Source organism: Chelon labrosus (genome assembly GCF_963514085.1).
Source record: "Chelon labrosus genome assembly, chromosome: 16".
Classification (NCBI taxonomy): Eukaryota; Metazoa; Chordata; class Actinopteri; order Mugiliformes; family Mugilidae; genus Chelon; species Chelon labrosus.
Genome location: NC_140349.1, coordinates 11,628,485 through 11,653,296, shown reverse-complemented (window position 1 = coordinate 11,653,296; position 24,812 = coordinate 11,628,485). Strand labels below are relative to the sequence as shown.

General features: G+C 39.8%; 1 protein-coding gene across 1 annotated transcript in view; it reads right to left on the bottom strand.

Moving 5' to 3' along the window:
• csmd3b (CUB and Sushi multiple domains 3b) overlaps positions 1-24,812 on the bottom strand; it is a gene marked incomplete at its 5' end in the record, with an annotated part of 336,937 nt that overhangs the window by 113,315 nt on the left and 198,810 nt on the right. The window contains 4 exons of the mRNA XM_084563441.1: positions 3,099-3,223; positions 3,355-3,442; positions 7,636-7,713; positions 23,900-24,012. Coding sequence (XP_084419567.1) covers positions 3,099-3,223; positions 3,355-3,442; positions 7,636-7,713; positions 23,900-24,012 — 404 coding nt within the window. The remainder of the gene's footprint in view (positions 1-3,098; positions 3,224-3,354; positions 3,443-7,635; positions 7,714-23,899; positions 24,013-24,812) is intronic.

Sequence of the window (24,812 nt, the reverse complement as noted above, 5' to 3'; positions counted from 1 at the left end):
CAGCCTGTTATCTAGATGATAATACTATTTAGATGAACTGTTCTCTCTTGGCTTCGAGGCATTTTTATTTTCAGAATTTCAATATTAGATTTATGTCCCTGAGGGCAAACTTTTTTTTTCTTTTTTTTTTTTGCGAATAGGTTTATAATAGAGAGGCAGTCTCCAGTATATTTTAGTCTTTTCTTTTCAGTTAAGCCACCTCTACCAAACACTACCCTATTTCAAGCTTTGAATGTGGATCTGCATTGTTAACAGGTGCACAGTACTGTGTTTTTTTCTTCTTCTTCTTTCCTAGTTTCTCTTTTGAGTGGTCCCGACACATAGCTCGAATAAAGCCTGAGCATTGTTGTCAAAGAGATATGAAACAGTGCTGCATGTATCTTGCCCTTGAGGCAATCTCAGTGTTGTTATTCTGGGATTTGAGGGATGAAGAATATGGACGCCTTTCCCTGTGGTAAGACATATAGCATAACAATGACATGTAGTAGTACCGGCAAGAGTGGAGCAACAGACAAGTGGTTTCAACAATACAACTGTCTGAACTAGCATGAGTGGATCATTTAGGAAGATTTATGGGGTTATGTCACAAACCGCGAACATCTAATGTCAAGCATAGTTGTTCCTGCTGTTTGCCTTTTAGGTTATTTATGCATTAGCTTGTATTAGGGGACCATGCTGGAGTAACAGTGCCCTCCATTGCGAAATTCTCAAAGAACACGTAGCACAGAATCACTAGTTACTTAGCAACAGCCAAAAAGCAGGATGGTGCACTTTGTCAAAAAAGTTGCTCGCACTTGCTCACGTTGGGAATACCGGTGGATAATTTTCAAATTCAGCTGAGCTTTAATAATGCACACCTGCTCCTCATAAAGTTACAGTGAATATGCTTCGCGGTCCACTTACTTTTCTTGCAAGGATCCCCGCTGACTGATGACTCTGTCCCTCAGTGATAGAGGTCATTCTTTTAAGCCATTCGCTCCTCCAGGGGACAAGACCAGTGACTTTTAATGTCACAGGCAGTCTTGCTTTAGGGATCCTTAACCCATCATTACATGCAGGTAAATGCAAGACTTCATTAGCTTAATGTGAGTGGCTGTATTTAATCGCTCATTATAAAGTATTTAGAGATGATGGACCCCTAACAGCTACTAAAAATAATAAACAGCCTATGAAAAGGCATCAGCACTGTAATATCTCTGATAATGAGTTAGATAATAAGGTTGACTGGCAGGAACCAACCGGAAAGTGAGGCAGCCATACTCTAAGTATCTTGGCAGGGTTATATCCTGACTGCTTACAAGGATCTGCGCTGTCATGGTAACAAAAGCCTAATGAAGGTCAGTCCCCTTGTGTGTCTGGTTCGCTATAGTCTAACCAGGCGGTTCGACTGTGTCCTTAAAGCAGAGGGCAAGAGTGCAGGACCCACAGCTGGCTAGCATCTGTCCTGCTCAGGTGTCTCTGAGCAAGACATCAAATCCCTTCGGGCTCCCTGGGTGCTACTCTCCCTCAGTTTTGGTCTTTGTATGCAAATGTTCTTCGATGGATTTATTGAGTCTGGAGATAATTTGAGTAGAAAGTCGGTGTGACATCTTTCACTGAAGTTGTTATTAATTAGGCGTTAAAATACTTTTCATTCCTTCTTGCCCTGCCACATAAATGCGCCACACACACACACACACACCCCCACACACACACATACACAAACCCATGCCCCACTAAATATCATTTTTTTCATTATTTTAAAGCATGTGTCTCCAGCCACATTCTGAAGCCCAGTGAAGGAAGACATGACAAATGACTTTGGCATTTAACATGACGGACGCCCTCTCTTTCCGTCTCGCTCGCTCTCTTTCTGTGCATGTGTGCATGCTGAAAGTCCCAGGCTGCCAGTAAAGGACGCTAAAGAATGGATGTGCGAAATGTGTAAAAAATCAGGCTTCATCTGGTAAATATAACTATGAGCAGATTACATATCTTGCATCATATATATAAAAAAAAAAAAAAAAAAATTGCAGTGCAATTTTCTGTATTGCAAATTAGTTATTTGATTTGTACGCTGTATTGAGAAATAATGATCAAACCTGGTGCTTGTTTGCAGTAGTGTGTTTACCTACTGTGTTTATGCAATTTTAGGTCCCGAATAATCACCATCATAGCTCCCCTGATGAAAGCGCACAACCGTAGCATGTTAGTGAGCCGCTACACTGCAAACATTGGATTATGGAGTGTTTTGTTTCATAATTCTATTGCCAGCGGCTTGAAGCTGAATTGGGATTTTTTCCACTCTAAACTCAGCCTTGTTCAACACAAATTCGCACTGAAGAGAGGCCAAAGCAACCTGCTGGCGACATTTTATAAAGCAACGCACATAAACATTTGTGTTTGAATGTTTTCCTACCTTCAGGTCTCCGATTAGAGCCTTATTATTCTGCATCTACAGTTTAGGCCATATATGTTGGACACTGGCACCGTTTTTAGAACAGCAGACTCTCTGGATTTGAGGTTATTCACAATGAACGTGAAGGAAAAAAAAATTGAAAATACAGCCACATGACTGTCCAGTCACCGGAAAATATTCTACTTGGTTAATTTAAAAGAAAACTCCTACAGTAGTTGCTTTCACTGTATGGTTTGGGTCATTGTGCATCTGCACTGTGAGCTGACAGTACAGTACACACTTCAGAATTCATCCAGAGTCTTCTGTCTTCTATCACATCATCAGTGAACACTAGACTAGAAACCCTGGGGCACTGGAAATCATGCATGTCCATGCATCACACTTCCTCCACATGATACTGTATGCTTCGGATAATAAACCCTTCATAGCCTTCCCCATCCTTTTCCTCCCAGTCATTCTGGTAGAGGTAATCTGAGTATCATCTTCCTGATCTGGTTGTTCAATTTTCGAGGCTTATGAATGGTTTGCACCAGGTTGTGAGCTCTCTCTGTATCTGCTCTCATGAAGTCCTCCCTTTATGCTAGATTTGCATACTGAAATGTCTGCCCCCTGGAGAGTATCTTTCGCATGCAACGACCAAATTGCATTGCTGTGGTGTCAGTAATACAAATGCTTGTGTGGACACAGATGTATTTCTTACCTTTGCAGACAGGTCGGTGGTCACTCCAGGCTGCGAAGACCTCTGCCACTCTCTGGCAGCTGATTGTTTTACTGCCCTGAAGTACGTAGTCTTCTCCGCAAGTGAACTGCACCACACTGCCAATGCTGCACAGAAACACAGGCACACAATCACATGCAGAGAAATATGTTAAAAAAAATAAAAATAAAACGCTACTCATGTGTAAATGAAAACTAAACTAAATGGCTGCCAGCCTGTTTGTATGTTCAAATTGTACCTGAAGTCACTGCCGTGGCGTTTTCCATTCTCCGGTTCTCCTGGGTCGGGGCAGGAGTTAGATGCCTGTCTCACACCACCCTCATTTACTAAACAGAGACATAGACAGGTGGAGATCCAGGACAGACAGGTTACACACAGACACAGAGGATTACAGTAAAGCAGCATTGAATCCACTGGGTTCAGCAGGCTGACACTTCCTTTAAATGAAGCAGTTCATTTGCAGAACATGAAGGTGGATTTGAATTGTCTGCAACACATTAAATAGCCCATTCCCTTTTATGCTTAGGAACTAGAAAAATATCATAATTGTTCTTATGAAGGAGTAGATTAAGATTTGACATCTACTGTCAAATCAACGTTACTGCTTCAGAGGCAGAGGGAAACAGGTTAGACAGACCGGGGGATAGACAAACAGACAGGTCAGACGGTTAGGTCGGCAGACAGGGACGACACAGCACTCCACACACAATCTTAATTCTCTCAGAAACACAAGAGCTAATCTTGACAGTAACACTCCAAACATCACAGAGGTAAAAACAAAGACAACAGACAGAAGTGCACAAATACTCAGTGAGTGCGACATCACGACGAACATGCACCTGACAGGTCGCATCTCCACTCGGTCTGTCTCTTAATTAACGCAACGCTGTAGTACATGCATGCAGCTCTTATTTCCTCACCCCTTTCATTCTTTCTTTACTTTGTTTTACTATTTTTTCTGTTTGTCTTCTTTCTTTGCTTTTTGACGTCTTAATCTTTCCCTGTCACTCTGACTCTCCCGCCTCTCTTTCCATATAAATAACCCCACGGCTTTTTTTTTTCTTTCCCCCCTTGGCTTTCTTTCAAAGGCACCACCGTATTGAACTTTTATTTCCTTAAACCTCAACCATTCAGAGTCTCCTCTTTCTCTATATAACTTTTGAATTTTTCAAAAAAAACAGAGCCGCTGGGTTAACTTTGAGCAACGGACAGTGAGTGTGTGTGTTTATGGACGAGCAAAAAAAAAAATAAGGAAAAAATCTTTTCTGAGAAAGCTAAAGCTGTCAGTCACAACTGAAAAGCTTTCTTAAACTTTCACTTACTCAAAACAGTTTTTGCATTAAAGCTGTTTTTTTGGGGGGTACGTTTTCTTAATATGGATTTATCACTATTTCTGTTAGGTCAGCTCACAACAAAAGTAATAACAGTACGTAATAACGGTGTCTTAATGAGGTGCACTCCATTGATGGCCTATTTAAACTCACATGACAGCATCTCCCGTATTCATTATTGAGATCAGGGTGAGAGTACAATCATTTGAATAATCCTTGAGTTTCCTGCATCTCTCTTTCACACCAGTGAATGTAAAATTAGGCCATTTTTAAGTGTGTTTTCTCAGACGGCCATTGTTCCCTAATGGCTGGTGTCAGTACAATATCACCAGAGGGAGAAACTGTCCTATAGCATGCTTATTTATTTCAGCTATACAGCAACCAATGCACCGCATGCTGCGTGTTGATATTCAAATGTACAGACTGATATTAAAATGAATTAGTACTGTGGCGTAGTTTACTATTTAACTTATTCCTACAGCGAGGCAGTGATCTGTTGACTTAACTCATGATAATTAAATCTGGTGCTGAAAACATTGTGTTTTTAATATAAGTTTGACAAACAGAATATCATGATTAATAAGTGAACTTTCCTGCATAGTTTCACCATTTGAAACTATTTTTCAGTCATGCAACCTTTTGCTGTTTGTCTGCAAGTTATTCTCACCGCAGCGATGAGTCATTGCAAACTAAGGCATTTTGCACAATTATTACTAATATTTTATTAAACAAAGGGGGAAAACTGAGCAGATTGAAAAATTCAAATCACTTAAAGTCAGTGTTTATTCATTTTCCATGTTGTTTTTTGAGTGATTATTTTTTAATCAGTGCTAGATTTTCAATAACAACTAACTAATGTGTTGTTTTAATGAAATGTTTTTTTTTTTCCCATTAAACATAGTTTGTTCTGACTCTACATTAAAATATTAAAGAAACTTGATGACGTAGATGTTTGTTTTATCTTAAATAAAAATGTAGAGGCCAGCGAACCCAATTATGTGTGACGAACACAGGCCGTGTGATAATACTGTCCATTTCTGCTTTCGCACGGACACCTCCCTACCCAGGGTGTCCGGACTATCTGGCTAACATGCATATACATGTTTTGTCCGTATCAACAAACCCAGCAGGTGGTTGGTGTGTATGTGTACGTGTGTGCATTTGTTCGAGTAGATAGTTTGTTGCTTTGTTGGAGCGGCTAATTTGACCATCTGGACTATTAACACTATAACAGAGGGACTGGTTACAGTATCAGTACTGTGTGCACACACTCGAACACACAAAGCCCGCTAAAGTCGATGCACACTCTCACACACATGCGTGCACAAATAGAAAACCACATCTACGGAAACACAAACGGACGGGGAACACAGACAGACTTCGGGGCTTCACTGAAGAGTTAAACCACTTAGAGCAGAGCAAATCAGCATCTGAACCAATCAGAGCCAGACTAATTAACATACAAATTCACATCTGCAGAATCAAACCTCCACCATGACTCTCCAGCACAGTCAGGAAAACCTGATGAATCTGCGAAGCGCCATACCTCGGTGCTGCGCTTAGCTCGACCATCACTTTTCCATGAGCTCATACAGTGTTTAAGAGACTCACATGTAAGCAACGCAATCACAGAGACACTAGCAAACAAGGAAAACAAGCAAAACAACAGAGACGTTCAAAAATGCATCATTACCAAGCATGCAAACCAATTAACAACAAGCAAGGTCTCTTCGTTATACAGCATGTGGTTTATTAATGCGGTGCCCTTGCACCAACACATATGTGCAGGATTCTTTTAAAAACATGTCCTTGTGTAAAGACGTGCATATGCATGTGGAGTATTTTTGAACCTTTAGGTGCAAGTGAGATGAATATGTGCGCTGTGTTGTTTGTGATGAAACAAGGTGAAAAAAAAACACACATAAATGTGCATAAATATCACCATAATCTGTAGCACAAATAACCTTTGTGCATAATGTGTGAGGTGCATGTACAGCATCTGAAAATATAGACGGTGGAAGAAAGTGCAGAGGAGTAGTATAAAGTCAAAAAGAACAGAATGTGGAAATAAAATAAATCTACAGTGTGTGAGGTTATAGTGAGCACTGAAATCTTTAATAATCTCTACTTTTTTTCTCTCCATGCCTATTATGCATGTTCTCCCAATGTCAGTGCTGAATAAGGTTGAGTGAAATCAAATAGTACTCATGTGGCCAATTTTGCCTTATAATAAATCAGATGACATAGGAACCATTAACACCATTACACTCTCCCTCCAAGGTGCCTGACATGAGAGCCAGACGTATTATTACAAAGGGGGGTGTTTCAGAAAGTTAGAGGAAACGGTGGTAGTTCCAAAAGAAGGGCAGTAAATCAAAAGGTAAGTTTTTACACTTATTAAGGTTGCAGCCCTCGTAATAAATCCACAATGATATTCTGGTTTTACACTAGCTGTGAGGGGTTTTAGATAAACCGGGACACAATGTAGCAGCAGAGATACCTTAGATGTTCTTTAATAATTTTGCAGTTCCAGGCTCTGTGAGAGAGGAATGCCTTTATAAACTCAATAATTGCCCTGATAACCCTAATGACCTGTGTATAAATATATATAAAACATGTGAGAAAAGAAGAGAAGAGAAGAAAACGGAAGAGAGGGATAAGGAAAGAAGAAATACAAGAGTGGGTGGTAAACAATATTGGAACAGCTGATTCACATCCTCTGATCGACCATAGCCAAAGCAAACCATGATTAAGCTTATCAGAAACAAGCCATGATTAGATATATCAAAGCAAGCAATGAAGACGCAAGACAGCAGGACCCAAACACAAAACACGAAACATCACAAACAACGGAAAGTCACAGCAGTCGAGCAGAAAGCAAAAGCAGCGCTCTTACAAAGGCTCTGGCACTTTCAACACATTTGTGAATCAAGAAATGTCACACTTTAGTGCGTCAATCCGAAATGTTAGCAGTTTATCGCCATATGTTCACGACCCCATAGGTTATCTGGAGATGTTTCTGTGTTGCCAGTAATAGTCACAAAAGTGTTGAAGATAACAGCCTTTTTATGAGACACGAGCAAAACAAAAGCAAAAAAATTAAAATAAAAAAACAAGCCAATCCAAGCCAAACCAAGCCATCACATGTTAGTTCATTAGCCAAAAGGGACATTAAGATGTGAACTCACATATTGAAAACTTGTTGCTGGAGTCTTTGCCAGGGAATAATTTAACGCCCCGTGATTTAAAATCTACTGATCGCTTCACTGCGGAGGAGAACAGAATACAGAAAAAAGAGAGGGAAAATCAGAGAACAGATTGAATAAGGTGGAAATAACTTAGACCTAGCAAAGGATTTTATTTTATTTTTTTATTTTTTTTTAAAAAAATATGGCAGATTCTTCTCCCTCACAATGCTGGGAGAGAGAAGAGCGTAGCGGAAAAGAAAGTTCGAAAAGCAAAGTAAATTAAAAAAAAATGGTGGACAGCAAGAGGAGCATGGAGAGACAAAGAAACGCGCAGAAAGAGGAAAGAAAGTTTGAATGAAAAAAAACATTTCAACAGTAGCACCATTTCTGTTCATGAGGAGCTTAATTTGACTCTCTCTGTGTCGCTCAGACAAATGCATCAGATGTCAGGGTGTTTTTCTGGAAGCCCCATCATATTCCGAACAAAAGCTGGTAAAGGAAATTGCAGCTTTAATCAAAATGACAATGATGCAGCTCTGTAATCAAAGCATTCAGATAATGGCACGTTAGAAAATAGATGGTTCCTTTAATCAGAGTGAATCAAAGACAAGAGGAGACAAACTGACGTAGGGATCCCTGTCAGCGCGAGCTCTGTTTTCCAACATTGGTGACATTATTTCACTACAAGGTGGGCAATGTTGGGCCTGTATGTTAATACAGCTCAGCATGTATGGTTCCAGAGATAGAGTATGGCAGACAGAGTGAGTGGGCGAGAGCGGTTTTTGAATCTGTGCTCTAATGACAAAAGCAAAACACCCCGAGGTAATCTCAATTTGACTCCCTCCAGATTAGATTTTTTTATTTATTTATTTTTTTCTGCTCTACTCTGTCAAAATAAATGAATACATTATCAACATAAATAATGAAACAGACAAATATATCTTGTCCCAAATGACAAAGTACAGTGACAAATTGCTTTAATGAATGTCTGACAGTGTCTGACAGACGTCGTTTTCATAATGACCTGACTAATCCATTGAATGGTGACAAATGGTAGATGAGTTAATGTGCTACAATTATCCTAATGTTTTACAAGGACTACATACATGCACATGCATCAGTGGTGTTCTGTTTGACATGGTGGAGCTCCATCGTGTGTATTTCATGTCAACAATTATGCTAATGCTGAACAGCGCTTATGTACATGCACATATGTGAGTGGTTGACATATTACCAAATCAATTAATCTACTAATTAATCTTATATTAAGTAGCAGAACATCAACTCCATTTGTGTATTGTGGCGTTAACTTGTGAGCATATGGATTTAATGAGGAAAAACTGATGCATCATAGGCTGTAAGTAAAGATGGATGAGGAACTGCTCCTCAAAAGTGAAGCCAAATCAACTAGAGCTCCCCCTGGTGACTGGCTGCAGTATAGGTGATAAGCTCCACCCCCTCCATGCTAGTGGATGGGATATGGGCCAAACTAAAACACTAAAATACACGTCAGATCTTTTTTTTTTTTTTCAGGGATGGCTTCTGTTATTTTAGGTATCTAATATAATGCTAATGCATGCTCAGGTGTCCATTTTTCTGATAAGATTTGTTTTAGTTAGACGCCTTTAGAAACAGGATGGGACATTATGATGACTATAAGTGGCCATGCCAACCGCTTCGTAAAGAGGTCCTTGATAACGTGGCTCTGCGTGGCTCCACTCTCGGATCGTACAGCGCAGACTCTGGCTCCAAAGTCACAAGTTGACACCACCCATATCCCCGGGAAAACAGGACCAGTTTGGCCAACACAAGGAAGGCGCATTGTCCATATTTATATACAGTCGATGGTGTGCATGTGCAACAAGGCAAAATATACCAATCACCACATTACATTAGTCGAGTAAGAACATATGGTATGATACGAAGTACTTAATTAATCTGGTAAAATATGTTTTAACTTCACACAGTGTTGTATATTATTACAACTTACCACATTCTCATTGTACTGTGTGCTCGACAGAAAACCTCCAGTAAACAGGGTACCAAAGACTTCATTTACTTCAAAAAACTTGAAAGTTAAAGCTATATTTTGGTATTAAATGTGTACTTTTTGTCACCTACCCATATCCGTGGGGATGAGTGTGTGCAACTAAAATAATTTGCGAGCTGACTTGTGTCGAAGAGAGGCTGTGCGAGCAGATTTGCCACCGTCCACCTTCTCACCTTTGTATCTTCATCATTAGTAGAGTACAAGGACTCAGAGATGTTGTTAAAGTCCAAGTGAGATGTTGTTTAACATTCTCCAGGAATCATGTAATACGTCTGCCCAGAGACAGGAAGGGAAAGCAACAAACCATGGCTGAAGGCTATACTATAGAACTCAACTCATCATTGACAGTTTGCTACAGCTCAATTTGTAACTAGCACCAAGTCAAAGCAAGGCTTTCAAGAACTGGGAGCCCTGTTTTATTTATATATTTATTATTTATTTATATGGTTTGTGTGTGTGTTTGAAATAAGAGGCAATTAAAAGTCTGTGTAGCAAACCTGATTGTTGTATATTGCTTGTAGTGTAAACCATGCATGGTTGGTTGATACTAGAAGCAAGTTCACTGTCCACATACTGTGCATGTGGACACCATGACATGACCTCACCCATCAGAGGGCAGAGGGTCATGGGATGTACTCATCCGATCATACCGATTGGTATCAGGACCAATGCAAGCATTTTTTAAAATAATCAGACTGTATCAGATCTTTTAAAGGGAAGCGTACTTGTCTATAACGTGTGTGTGTGTGTGTGTGTGTTTAACATAAGTGACTGCGTAGTTGTTGGAAAGTGTTCGAAATCTAACACTACAGAAAGCTTGCAGCATAAAACCGACACTGCAGTCTGTAAACAGGGCAACATTTATGTGCTAAGAAGTGGCCACATTGTTTTATGTTGTTGTCCTGGCAGCATGCTAATCGACTGGTCTGTGAAGGAAAAAACATGAAGGGCCCGGTTCATAAAAGTTCGACTGTGTCGTTCTCCCTCTCTTTTCCCTCATCCATGTGGAGTTTTGTCCAGACCAAAAGCTAGTCACTAGTAACAAGCCAGGCTAATTAGACAAGCTAGCATTAAAGCAGAAGTATCACTACTACAGTACAGAAACATGAATCTGGGTAAGTGGTAGCTGGAAAACGAAGAGAGTTGGACAACAATTTGTAAGCTGTATAATGTGGATGTTTTGCCACAATAAATGCTAATGAATTCTGTGGCTCTCCTACGATCAGATAAGGGAAAAAATTCCTAAAGGGAAATCATATTCATTGCTGTATGTCGGGAAAGGCTTTACAATTATATATCAATAAGTCAAACTAATACACCAACAAACATGACATTTCTTTACATCCCCAAATAATTTCTGTTATAAATTGTGTCATTAGTGAGTTTGCTCCCAGCAGCTCATATATCACAGCTGGTTATGGCAGCCTCTGAGCACCATACACACACAAACTAAATGCAAAAACTTCACAGAAATCCACCTACACAAAAGAATGAAATTCATTATTCATGACACTAGTGTCATAGTTTTCCACCGAGGAACATGCATGCTGTCTGATACAGTAACTGCTATCTCTTAGATTTTCCACTGCATCTTATTTATGATATTTTAAAGCAGTGACTCATACAAGCCCAGCTCATCCTAATCTTTTCAGGTCATTTCATAAATATTACAGAACAACAGATTTATGTAAAAGTATAGCTGGCAAGAAATAGAGAATACATTTTCCATTCCACTGCATTGCAGACATGACATCAAGAAAATCCGATGTAACGTGTCTTTGGATCTTTCTGACATCAGGTTGTTTTGTCTAAAAATCTTGGCGCCAAAAGCAAAATAGGACAAAAAGATGTAAAAAAAACAATATACCATATGATTTCAATATTAATCTCTTTATTGGATTAAACAATTAGTTGAAAATATCCTAGTTGCCATGAATTCAGACAGACTCTTGTTACTTTGAATATGCAGGGGAAGCTGTGAAATAGATCAAAGTCTGGAAATCTGGGCCAAAAATAGTTAAAAGTCAAATTTGTTTTTTGTCTGTGCAAATTCATTTACTGTATCAAGCCCCTGTTAATATGCATCATAAAGCTGCCCCGCGTGAATATGCATCAAAGTTAAAAATGCCCATGTTAATATTCCAGCCTACAAAGCAGCAGCTCTGCTGCAGACAACAGATGGAAGGGCAGATGCATTTAAGTAAAACACATTAGTGAACTAAAATATTTTTCATTTAGCAAAACTGCACTTAAGTTGCAATGGAATAACCAAGCAAAAGTTCAACAGTAATAAATCAGACATGGAAGTAGACTAAAGCAAAAGCACCTCCTGAAGACTGATGTAGATATTTTTCAAACCAAAACTAACCCTGTTACCCCAGGCAGCAAGCAAGATCTATGACTCACCTAGTTTAGTCGTACTGGCGTGTTACCGACAATACCATCTGGGTTTCACATTTTATAAGACTGGTAGCGTGGAGCAGGGAGACGTTCTCTAAGGAGGTGATTCAAACAGATAGGCCTCATGCACTTTGATTGAACCCAGCAGCTTTCGGGCTAGAGGCCCCTCTTTGGTGTCTTAATGTGCCCACACAGGGAAAGCAAATATTTACTTCTGACTGCGGTAACATGCGATTTCGGTTAAGGGCTGAAATATTATGGAAGGAATTTGAAAATCTGTCTTTGTTGTGTGCTCAGATTCACATAACGCGTCGATATGAGAAAATGGTATCCATCTTGGTCTAGGTTTGAGAAAGAGTTGAGGCAAATCTGAAACAGAATTAGTTCACTGTAGTCAACATACGATGAAGATTTGATGTAGTTGTGAACGACTAATGAGTCATAAATGAAACAATAAATGCTGCAAGAAAGGTTGGAGTAGTGGCTAATGTTTATGCATAGCAAGAACCTACAATTAAAAAGCAATGTGTTAGATATAAAGGCGCATTTTATGATTTGTCTCTGTCACATTAGCCAGTCACTTTGTTGCATATGTGTTTCATGTATGTGGGTTTAATCAGAATTTACATAATATATGCAATTAGTGAGTATCTCAGCGGGTGGAGATGCTTGTCAGTGCCCCAGAAATCCTCAACATTTGACGAACTCTTCCATAACCACAGACCACATCGCCAAAGTGCTTCTATGCACATAGCCAGCATTAATTCTACCTTTCCAGATGCCCTTACAGTACTGATCTCAGAGCTAACAGCCCTTTTGATATACCAACAGCAGAACACCAAGTCAATAATGAAAGTCTGCCCTGGTAAAATACAAGCTTCCACGATAATATGAAAGATGATAAAGGGGTAGTTCATAGATTTATGAGCTCATATAGACGCCCCGAGGCTAAGACGTGTCCCTGTACTCAGTTTGACTAATGACTTTTAAGCTGAGGCTGACAAGGAAAAGGACAGAGGGATTTATTTACACAAAACCTAATTGTATATTGTGCTAAATGCTCTCCCTTTTCTTGGCTGTAATTATCCAGAGCACTTAGCATTTCAAGATGTATGCACTTGATCATGAGTAAGTTTGAGACATTATGAGAGTCATATCAGAGGTACCATGCAGTCAACAACATCCAATATGTCAGCCTCCCTAAGGGGCGCGCCGTGTCACTGCTCGAGTTGAATAATGTTCCCGTACTGGTGTTTGACTGGTGTTGCTTTTATACTGACTGACTTATTTTGTTGCCATAGCATTGGCTGACTGATAATGCCGTCAGTTGTTCATTAAGAGCCAATCACAGCCCTGCAGACACAGAAACTCATGAATAGGTAATGAAGAGAGATGATGGAGGGATGTGATTGGTAGCTTGTGCCGCAGGGAAGGAAACAGATTGTTCATACCTGACACACGCATAGACAACGGGGGGAAACAGGCGTACGCACATACACCGGGATTCAGGCAGACGCACAAACTCAGCTGCACATACGCGCACATTGCCACAACACGTCGAGCAACAGCGGACAGATTCATTAATTTGAAATGGAAGCAGAAACCAAAACTTGGAAATGCACAGAGACGTACAGTACACAGAGCAGAGAAGGGCTCTGATACATACAGACACATGGGCGCACAATCCTTCATGTGAACAGGAACACAAGTGCATGGATACACTGGAAGCACACACACAAGGGCACACACACATTCACAGCCAGGTGTTGAGGGGTGTAGGGTTGGGCATTAGAGCAGAGCACCATGGAGGGAAGAGCGTGGACAGAATATATAATCAAAGTTACCCTCAGCAGTTATGAAACTGCATCTATGGCTTAAGATTTGATCTTGGTGCTGCATTAGGACAGAATTAGAAGAGGAAGGACTGAACGCATAGCATTAATGAATGAGTAAACAATGGTAAATAACAGCGGAAAGGAAGCTAGCGAGGACACTGTCTTTATCTCATCGTTCAACAGCAAAATTAAAGGTTTGCAGTAAGTAAACAAACAGGCCATCAAGTATGCCTGTAGTGCATAGTAATTATGTCTGTACGCAGTGTCTGAGGAAGGAAACGTGTCACAGATGCAAAGCACTCTATACTACACTGCAATACCCACAAGGGGAGACACAATCCCCTTGTAGTCTTGGTTCTGAGGTGTAAAGTAACAGTCTTTACAGGTGGGGGTTGGAGTCCCTACAGAATATAGCAATCAGAGCGGCGTTGGGACATTTTCATTATGCTGATGCTGTAGGGAAACTGCTTTCTAAACATTTAAAATTGTGAATGCAGAATCAGCCTATTGATTCAGAGGTGCCACCTAGAATTCAAACAGGATGACCACCGAAGGTCACACACAGCCGTCAGTCCAAACTCCCCCCTCCATTGTGTCCTGGGAACAGCTCCATCTAGTTTCACCTTTATGGATTAAATACATCATAGTTTAAACAAACCAAACTGGATCATTTCCAAAGCCACAGACAGACTTTTCCTGCAGACTACAAAGCAGGCCGGCCTCCTTAGACTTGACATAAATATTAACTTAGGCTTGTAATTGAGATTGAATGAACTATGAGAGCAACAGCAGATTTGATTGGGCTGGCCTGCTCCAGGTGAACCCTTCTACGGGCCGCACTGTGGCATCATATGGTTTGAGCTACAATTTACAGATGTTTTCTAAATGCCTCACATGCAGGCTATCGGTATTCACCATTCAGTTACTACAGTGAACACACTGAAAAAGATGTGGGGTTTGAAAACTAGTCAGTTTGAAAATTGTAAAATAAGGGGATGTAACTACCTAAAGTGTAAGCACATGATTTTATCTATCATGGTGGGTTTATATCAACCTGGAGAAGGAGTCACCTAAGTAGAGCCTATATGAATGAAAAATTATATTTTATTAGAGGGAAAATGGATCTGTGTTTGTGTGTGTAGTGTGGAAGAGAAGCACAAAACTGGCACAGGTTTACAGAAGAAAGGAGTTATGTAACACATCAAACTCTATTGATAAAAACTAAATTGTATTTTCCAACATCTTCTTTAAAAAAATATACTGATACACCTTAAAAGTTGATGTGCCGCCCAGCGATACTGTTAAAATAAAAATGCTGGCTTGAAGCCTGTATTGGGTGATTGGAATCTGCCAATTCAAAACCTTACAAATCACACCAGGCAGCACAGTGTGATACCCCTGAACACGTAGTCGAGTTTAATGTCTGAAAATATAAAAACACGCTGTGAAATTTTGGAACAGATCTGTAGAGAGTCAGCTCTGCTTTGAGCTAATCCTCAATTAGGAGATGAGCAGACATGTCAATCCAGTTAATATTAGAAAAGTGTAATAAGAGCTTACGTGATCTGCAATCCCAATCTTTGTAGATTTTATTTCCTACTTAAAATAATTCCCAAATGGCAGCTGCAACATAGAGTTCATATCTAAAAGACATGTATGATAATGATCAGTGACGTACTAGGCCTCGGAATGTAAACATTTGCCAACAGGATTTTCCTTTGAATGTTCAGTAATTTGTGTCAAACTATAAGTACATATGAATTACAGATACACCGATCAGGCAGAACATTATGACCACCTTCCTAATATTGTGTAGGTCTCCAAAACAGTTGTGACTCATCAGAAAATGGACATGGGCCTTCTGAGGGTGTCCTATGGTGTCTGGCAACAGAATGTTGTTAATGGGGGCCTTTGGGTCCTATGGGTGGGCCTCTGTGGATCAGACTTGTTCCAGTGCATCCAACAGATACTTGATCAGTTTGGGATCTAGTAAATTTGGAAGCAAGGTCAACACAGGTCAAAGCAAATTCATTGTATGTACAAACATGCTTGGCAATAAAGTCTTTTCTGATTCTGAACACCTTGTGCTGTTTTTCATGTTTTTTTGTTTCTAAACTGTTTTTGTATGCGTGCCTGTGTCAGGCTGCATCCTGCTGGGGATGGCTGCTGCCATCAAGGAGTGTCATTGCTATGGGGTGGGGGTGTGTGGTCTGGTCTAGGTGGGTGGTAAATGTCTAAGTAACACCCACATGAATGCCAGGTACAAACGTTTCCCAGCAGAATATTGTATTGTCACAAAATGTTCAATGTTATTTACTTCTCCTTTCAGTGGTTTTAATGTTGTGGCTGATTGGTGAATACTCATTTTTATAAAATAATCAATGTATTTCAAAACAATTTCTCGTGTTCAAAAGAGAATATTGTAGCAGTGATGCTGTCTAGATTCCCAGATGAGCTTCTCTGTGAATCACATTCTCTCAGGAACTTTTAATTCTGGTTGCTCCTTTGTCTGTTTATCTGCAGACTTTTGCTTTGAATAGTGATCACACATTTAAAATGAGATTTAAACTGAGATTCTGGCAAAGTTAAATTGCGCTTTTAATCATCATGTTTTCAGGTAACTTCTACATCCTCACTTTGCAGCACTGCCAAGTTCCCTCCACCCTCAGTTTCTGTAACGTTAATGTTCATTATGAGATGTGCCAGACGTTATTTTTCACTGCACAGACCAAAATGTGTTCAGTAAATGGAACCTCTGGCAACCGTTCAATCGACTAGCGGGCTCGCTGACTGACCTGCTAACTGACTGAACGTCGACAGGAGTAAAAATCTGATTGACTGGATATGGATAACTTTATGAATGACAATTAGACTGCAGGGATATAGCTGGTGTGATGGTGGCCACGGAAGTTTGTTTCAGTGTGTTCCAGAAACATTTTGAAGGAAAACTTGCAGAATAACAATATGGCAAAGGAAAAGGCAAAATGATTAAAATGGAGTTACTTAGATTGCAAACAGTCCATGCCCGTGGCTATTTTGCTTCAGTATTTTCTTCTGTGAGTGCACTCACAGCAACAGTTTAATAAGATGTAATGACTGAAATATTCGGGTTCTACCTGTACGTTTTCCAGCTAAATGATGATGAGCTCACCATGAACGACCCACTCTGAAGCACATTTCGAGCACTTTACTAATTGCCCATCACCACAAGCAACACATTATATTGCTTGTAACTTTCATTTCTCATCCCAGCCATGAAAGTTGGAAGTTTAAATGTGTACAAAATCCTTAGCTGAACTCAAGAGAGTCAAACAGATATCGACTAGGTGTTAACTCCTTGTACAATAGACAACAGACTGGCAAAATGTCAAAGCAACTGAAGCTTATTGGAAGTGAAAAAAGGCAGGCATGGTGTTACTGCACAACACTAGTCTGCATGCCATTTTTGTTCACTAGATGTTTAACTGCAGGCTAAGCCATAACACTTTAGAAGGCAGGCAGATTTGATCAGTTTTGAGGTACGGACACACCAAAACATCAACGATATCAAAGAACCGGCAGCAACAAATACCCACTGTAAAATGGCCTCACACTGTCTTTGCCTAGACCAAACAGTTGCACTTCAACATGCTGAAAAGGCTACTGCCAATGGCTAGAAATGGAATGTTCAGATTAGATGAGCATATAAAACCATTGAAGAGAAGGTTTCTCTTCTCTCCAGGTGTCAGACTGAATCGACTGAAAAGCCGTCAACAGGGGTCCAACCTTTGGCTTTGGCATAACTAGGTTCACTGATCGTAAACACCTGACAGACAGCTTCGTGTATTACTGCCCTTAGCTGGCTAGCTAATTCAGGTAAATTAGCTCAGTGAGTACTCTGCAAGAACAGAGAAATTTATTCTCTCTCCCACTCCCTTGTTTGGGAGCTTATTCTCGACACATCATCTGGGCAGAAAGATTGGTCAGAAATGGATCGTTTTGAGCGTTTTTGGCGGTGAGAGAACCTTTTTGATACATCAAGGAATACAAAGGCACACAAATGGCCTTATGAGGACTTCCCAAGAGTTCTGCTCTTGAGTTTCTCTTGAAATATATATGACTTGGCCAGAACAAACTTTGTTCTTGTTCTTGCCATCTCAAGAAAACAAATTTCGCTGCAGCCGTCAGACAGTAACCTGGATCTGCCTCCTTCATGTTTGTAAAAAGAACTGGAGCCCTCATTCCAAGATGGCTTCCAGTGTTTTGGACCCGTTACAGTATTTCCATTTCAAAGAGCATCCAAGACTTCCAGTGGTTGAGAGGCTGATTCCTGGCAGACTATCTGTAAACACAAATGGGCTAAACTAATCATTTGGTTGTTTTTTTGAGACTTTCCAAATACTACGGGATGAAATGGCTCAGAATCTGACAATAAAAATATAACTTTGCAGTGTCTGTGGACAAATTTTCATTGTACAACAGTTTCTTTACCAATATTTACATGTGCATCACATGATGATTACTAAAGTTGTCGCTCATATTTAGCATTTGGTGCATTTCTGGCTGGGTGAGCATTAGGTGAATGAGTTCAAAGGTGGCGCAATAGCTGAGAGAAAATGTGACTCAGTGGCTGACTAGTCATGGCCTTTCTACTTATAAATAATTACACAGCGAGAATACCTTCCTTGAGTAAAAGTATGACCTCGAAAATGAACATGGTGACCTATTTAAAGGGTAAATTCACTGTAAAATTGTGTTCTCATATATTATTCCTGTGGACATTCAGTTAATTTGGCAACATGATTCACCGGTTTCTACCTTTGAGGGAGAGATGGTCATTTTTATTTTTAGAGGTTATACAAAATCTGGAAAGATTGACTTTCAAACCAAACTCACCAATGAATAATGGGCTTCACGAGCATCACTTTGTATTTTACCACAGCTTGTCATTCGACGTGTCATTCAAAGAAGCTGTAACTCAACATAGCACTAGTAAATTAACACAATGTTTATAAGTTATATTAGAACTTGCGCCACAGAAACCTGAATCCTTCCTTTCAGTCTCAAAATGTGGTGATACTGAGTTTAAGACCTTTTATTTGGAACTGTTATTACAGCTTTTAGCAAATGTTCAAGCAGTAAGGTGATTTTCTTTACAATCTGATTGCCACATATCATGATTCCGCCCGTAGTTATTATCTATTGATTTCACTGACAATTGTGTCCAGCCTCCTTTTCTTGAGCAAAACTACACATATTTGCTGTTCCTGGCTTCTAAAATATAAAGATTTAATGCTTGTCTCTGTTACACATAAAAATACAGTTATTACCTTGGATTTTGGATCGTTGGTCAAATAAAACAAAGTATTTCACTATTAACTGTCGTGTTATGGAGGAATAAAACCTAATAAATTAAACATAAGCTTTAGCTCTACAACTACACATTTATAAAACAGCTATATAAAATCACATCACGAACAATTAGGCAGAACATGGTCGAGTGTTATCCTACACTCCACAGTACAGATAGAAAATATACAAGCTGAATGTTTTATGATACCATCATCCCTGGGCGAGACACTTGCAAAGCTTGGGTAGAGTCCCCAAATGGCATGTTGTGAGGACAAGGATAATTAAATGCACGTACAGTGGCTCCCATGGTGAGAAACTCCATCAACTCTGATTTCATCGAGGACCCTATAGCGCGTTTCAGAACACACTCAGAAATCACTTATATATGTTTAAATGCATTTTGTTCCTGAGGTGAAAAGCATTTACTCTTGCACAGAGATGTTGACATAGCTGAACAATTGCTGAGCTTCAATTAAACATGCTAATGGCCACTTAATGGCCGCGCTTTTATTTAGCTGGAGTCAGTAAAGTGCAAAGAGATAACTTGTGACATATCGACAAAATCATAGACATGTTTGAATATATTAAAAAATACTAACTTAAAACGCTCACAGTTCTAATTATTTTCCATTCCTTCATTCCTTTAAATATAAAAAAATCCGCCTGGAATATTGTGAATAAAATAAGTATGTAAATAGAAATGATTCCTCCCTTTAACAAGCGCACTCTGTCCTAAGGAGAGATATTTGAATTGAAATGGTTAATGCTTTTAAATTAGGTTTATCAACATAAAGCCTATGGCATGTTTAAAACCTTCTGCCATTGTGAATCATTTTGAAGCATCAATTAAGCATTCAAATGGACAATTAACTTAGTACATTTGGTTTAGCCATGCGGAGGAGCTGCAGGCTTTGCGTTGCTAAATACAGTCATTCATGAAAAAAGGCTTTTCCTCTAAAAAGCATGAACACAGACACACACACACACATGCATACGCACACACTTTCTCTAACAGCCATTTATGATTTTCGACATTAAAAATTCTTAATTTTAATCCTTAAATATTTAACCAAACCATGTTGCCAAATTACTTGTTCCTCTAAACCCTTTCATCTCTCTCTGGTAGTTTATCGCTCGCTCTCTTTTAATCACTTTTCTGGATCTCCTCACTGTTTCACCTCCTCTCTCTCTCTCTCTTTTTCTCTGTTATTCCTTTGTAATGGTTTTCATATTTTGCTGCCTCCCTAACCCAGCGCCCCTTCTCTTGGACTTGGATACAAATCATAGGGAGATTATTATTAATTCAGAACTTCATAATTTAGGCAGGAGGAGGAGGAGGAGGATTTTATGAGCTGAGTGGCTGACCTTATACACGCAAACCTACCCGAACACACACACACAAGCACACATTAGGAGAACAGTCTGTCCGGCTAGCTGGCAGCACCTAGAGCCAAATGTGTCCCTCTGAGGTCCCGTAGCAGCGTCTTATAAACTAAACTAACCCTGCCAAAGCAGATTTGTTCATTTAGTCTGTCAAAGACAAATTTGGAATTGTTTTCCTACAGTGTTTGCCACTAAACTCAGCTAACCCTGCCCAAGGGCTTCGTCATTACAATTTATTCCCCTGGAGAGAAGTAGAAATTAGCCAACCAGAGCAACATATGGTTTTTCCGGGCAGTGGTGGAATATCATTAAGTGGAACTGTTTATAATAAAGTGGAGTTGATGAACAATCTACAAATGCTAATTAAAGCGTAAATCTGAAGGGGGCCGCGTACAGCAGACGCAGTGCAACAAACTGCATAAAATGAAAAATAATACGACGACTCCTGCGACGTACATGAATACACTGGAAGTGGCTCCACAAGATATGAAATCAATAGGAGATCATCAATCATTTAGCAGTGTCAGTGGAGGGACTGGAGATGTTGCAGTCAGAATATTGATCAGCTTCACTTCATACTGACACTGCTGACAAGCATTTCATGACATATAGTGAAGGGATGGTAACATATAGAGTAAATAACAAACTACAAATATGTCCATTGTTTAACTGGCTGGTTTTATGTTGTTTTTGAATCAACAAAGGCTAAAATAAAACATTATGTCAAAGAGCAAATTGCTGTTTTGTGTAGACGCATTTTCTGAGGAGTCCTGTGTTGTTAATCTGCAGTACGTTATTTTAAGTCAAATTCTCCAGCCAGCCATCCAGCCTGCCCTCTCTGCTAATGTGCAACAGAGTAATGGAGATGACTGGCAGCTGACAGGAAGTAGCCAATCAATCATAAGCTTGTTAAAAACTCCACTAATTAATCAACTAACTTATCACACTGACACCCCTCATTAACATGCTGATTAACCTTTTAAACTAAATAAGATCAATTAAACCAATTAAAGGGAAATCTCAAAGGGAGTGGTCAGGTTGTCAGTCAATCAATCAAGCAGCGTGTCTGAAGGGGAGATGTGGAAAGCGTGCGGATACAAATAAGAGATTGGGGAAGAATGATGACCGCAAGAAGAGGGAAGGGAAAAACAAGCCTTCGCTAAATTCTGTCAGCTCAGTTCCCCTTGTTGTTTATGGTAGTTTAACTTTATTAGATGGCTAACATCAGGGACATACTGTGCAAGACATTCAATATTAAAGATGTCACTCGGTTCCTACAGAGCCACAATGAAGTCCTCCCATAGTGGTCATGCTTAAAAACAGTGAGGAGTCATCTGGGGTCATATTATTAAGCTCGTCATACCCACAGATTGGAAAATTATGCAGAGTTAATATCAAATTACCACTGAATTAATCTAATTAATTGGCCAGAGTCCTGCAAAAGTCACAAGCGACCAGTGCAGTAATGCATTCATAAGTTCATAAAGAAATCATTTTTTTAAATATTTAAATATTTAAAGTTAATAATTGTAATGAGCACTAAATGTCATTAACAGCTGAATTAATTAATTTGTTCTTCACGAGTTCTAAATCAAATATAAAATCTACGTAGCAACCGTATGTACTGTACACACAGACAGGTTTATGTAATTCATTACACTTTTAGTTAAGGGTTGGAAATATTTTAAATTACAAGCTATGAGACAATATTTCAACACTGAGTTGGTTGTTGTCAATCTAAACGCTTGCTCACTTCCAAAGCCAGTTTCATGCTATATTTTCCTGTCAGGAAAATACACGGTGACCATGACATGATATTGTTTGATAGCTGTACAGACGCTGTCAAAAGCCCCCACAAAAATGAGCAAATGACCATGATTACAGCTGAAAGACGAGTGTTTATCAGCGCTTCTGAAAAATATACACCGCTGGGTATGGAAAACGGTGACAGAAAGACAAGGAGGGTAGGAAGGCAGGAAAACAGGAATTAGCTCTATGAAAGACGTTGCATCACCGAGTGGGTATGAGAGTGTCATTTCAGACCTATGCTGACTCTTCTGTGTGTTTTTGTGACATGTTAACGCTGACACAAATGTGTTCCTCTCCACAGACTATACCAGCAGCACCCAGTTTTTTTTTTTTTTTAAACAGCACACGGTGCAAAAGCACTGCTCCCGGGAGCTGGCATTTTGGATAGGTGGAGCCCACCTTATTTTTCTCGCCCGAGTGTGCTTGGTATTTTGGCGACTTGCTGTGAACCTGAATGTGCTGAAATAAGAAGCGAGGCGCAGCGGGGAGTGTGTCAGTAATAATCAAGTGGCACAGTGCAATTTTGGTGTCAAGCATGACCAAGATTTAGGCTTGTGCCGCCTGCCCACTCAGACCAGTGCACCAGCGCATGGAGGAAGCCACGCTCTACTGTTTCCATGAATTTACTTTACACCATTTATACTTTAGCACAATAAAAACACATGAAATATTACTAAGATTTTGATGAAAGTGGAGCTGATTGGTGATTAATTAAACATCAGCATACTGAATTTTCATCACACAGTGTTTGCAACTTCGCAGCAGGTGAACTATAGACCTCTAGTCAAGAAATTAGCAAAATATGAAAATGTGTATCTTGCGATGCTGATTGCAACTAGCACTAACTTTGCTAAGATTCATGCACTTAAGAAAAAGAGGCGATCGGAGACAAAACTGAACACTGGAGAGTAAGAAGTATAAATAAAAATGCTATCTGTTCCAGCCTGTCTGTGCAGTTGTTCCACACATTCAGCTCTCATTATCGCTGCTGGGAGACACGGACGCTGCCAAATGAATTTCAGAATGTTTTCCACCAGTTAGGGTTCGTGTCAAAGAAATCTAACTGTATGCCTATGAGCAGTTACCCGAGAGACAAAGAAAGACTAAAAGAGCAAGACAGAGGGAAGGGAAAGAGAGGAGGAGACGCAGAAAGATGAAGACAGTGGGAGAAAATGCAGAAGAGAGGAGACGATTGGAGTCAACAAGCGTAATTAAAAGGAGTTAGAGGGAGGGTTGATGGGAAGAAACTGTCAGACAGAAACACAAAAAAATGCAAAAAGGAAAAGAAAAAAGCAGAGCCTTGAAAAGAAGTGCTATTAAAGACAAAGAAATGTGTATATGCTATGCATATAGAGTCCTTTTTATCATAAATGAGAATTCTATGCATACTTTAGGTTTGAGTGTGTGCATTTAGATGATCATCTCGGTGGAGGCAGTCACATGCTTCCCATCTTACCTTGGTAATGTGCGCTGAAGCCTCGGTAACGGTGGTTGGCATCAGTCACAAAATGCAGCCGCAGCCAATTCTTGTTGCTAACGATCGGAGAAGGGACGTTACTGCCTGACAACCTAGGAGAAAGACAGAAAGGACATGGTTAATTGAAGAAATAAATTCACTCACCTTGACCCTCATTTTCACCTAATCATATAATTTAATAATACGCAGAATGGCATCTTGCCTCACGTAAATCTGAATTGGGTAGGATAGTCAAGGTTCTCCTCTCTGAAAGACTCAATGAAGGGTATTGAGAGGGTCTTCACTGAAGTGGGTATGTTTTGCTTAACAACTTACTAGGGGAACTGAGTCGGTTTAGAGAGGTTAATACTCCCTGCATCGGCCCCACCCACCAAGAATAGACTCAACTTGTGACTGGGTACTAATGTAAAACCTTAAAGTTGACTATTATATATGGCTACACCAATCAATGTTGTGTTTGCATGCAGGACAATATGAAAAAAAGCTTCTGTGTGCAACGTCTGGATGCGGTAGATTTGACGATAAGTCGGGAAATCTCTCTGATGAGAATGACATTATTTTATTATTTACTTTTTTGATTCTCATTTTATTTTATTCATCCCTGTCTGTGTGTTATTGATATAGCGACAAAATATATACCTTGATTATGTTTAAAACACAGGAACTACAACACAGACATGCTTCACACTATGTGCACTTAACCGTCGCCATGGCAGTTGGTCACTAACGCATGTACCAGTCTCTGGTGACCGAGGGAACCTTCTTATGTATTTCCTGACAAAATTTTTTTTTTCCTGAATGACAAACAGATCATTAAAATGCTGCTAGTGTGCAGACAGAGCTAGCTCATCTAGACGCTCTATCTGAAAAGAAAATACGGACCAAAGTTGAG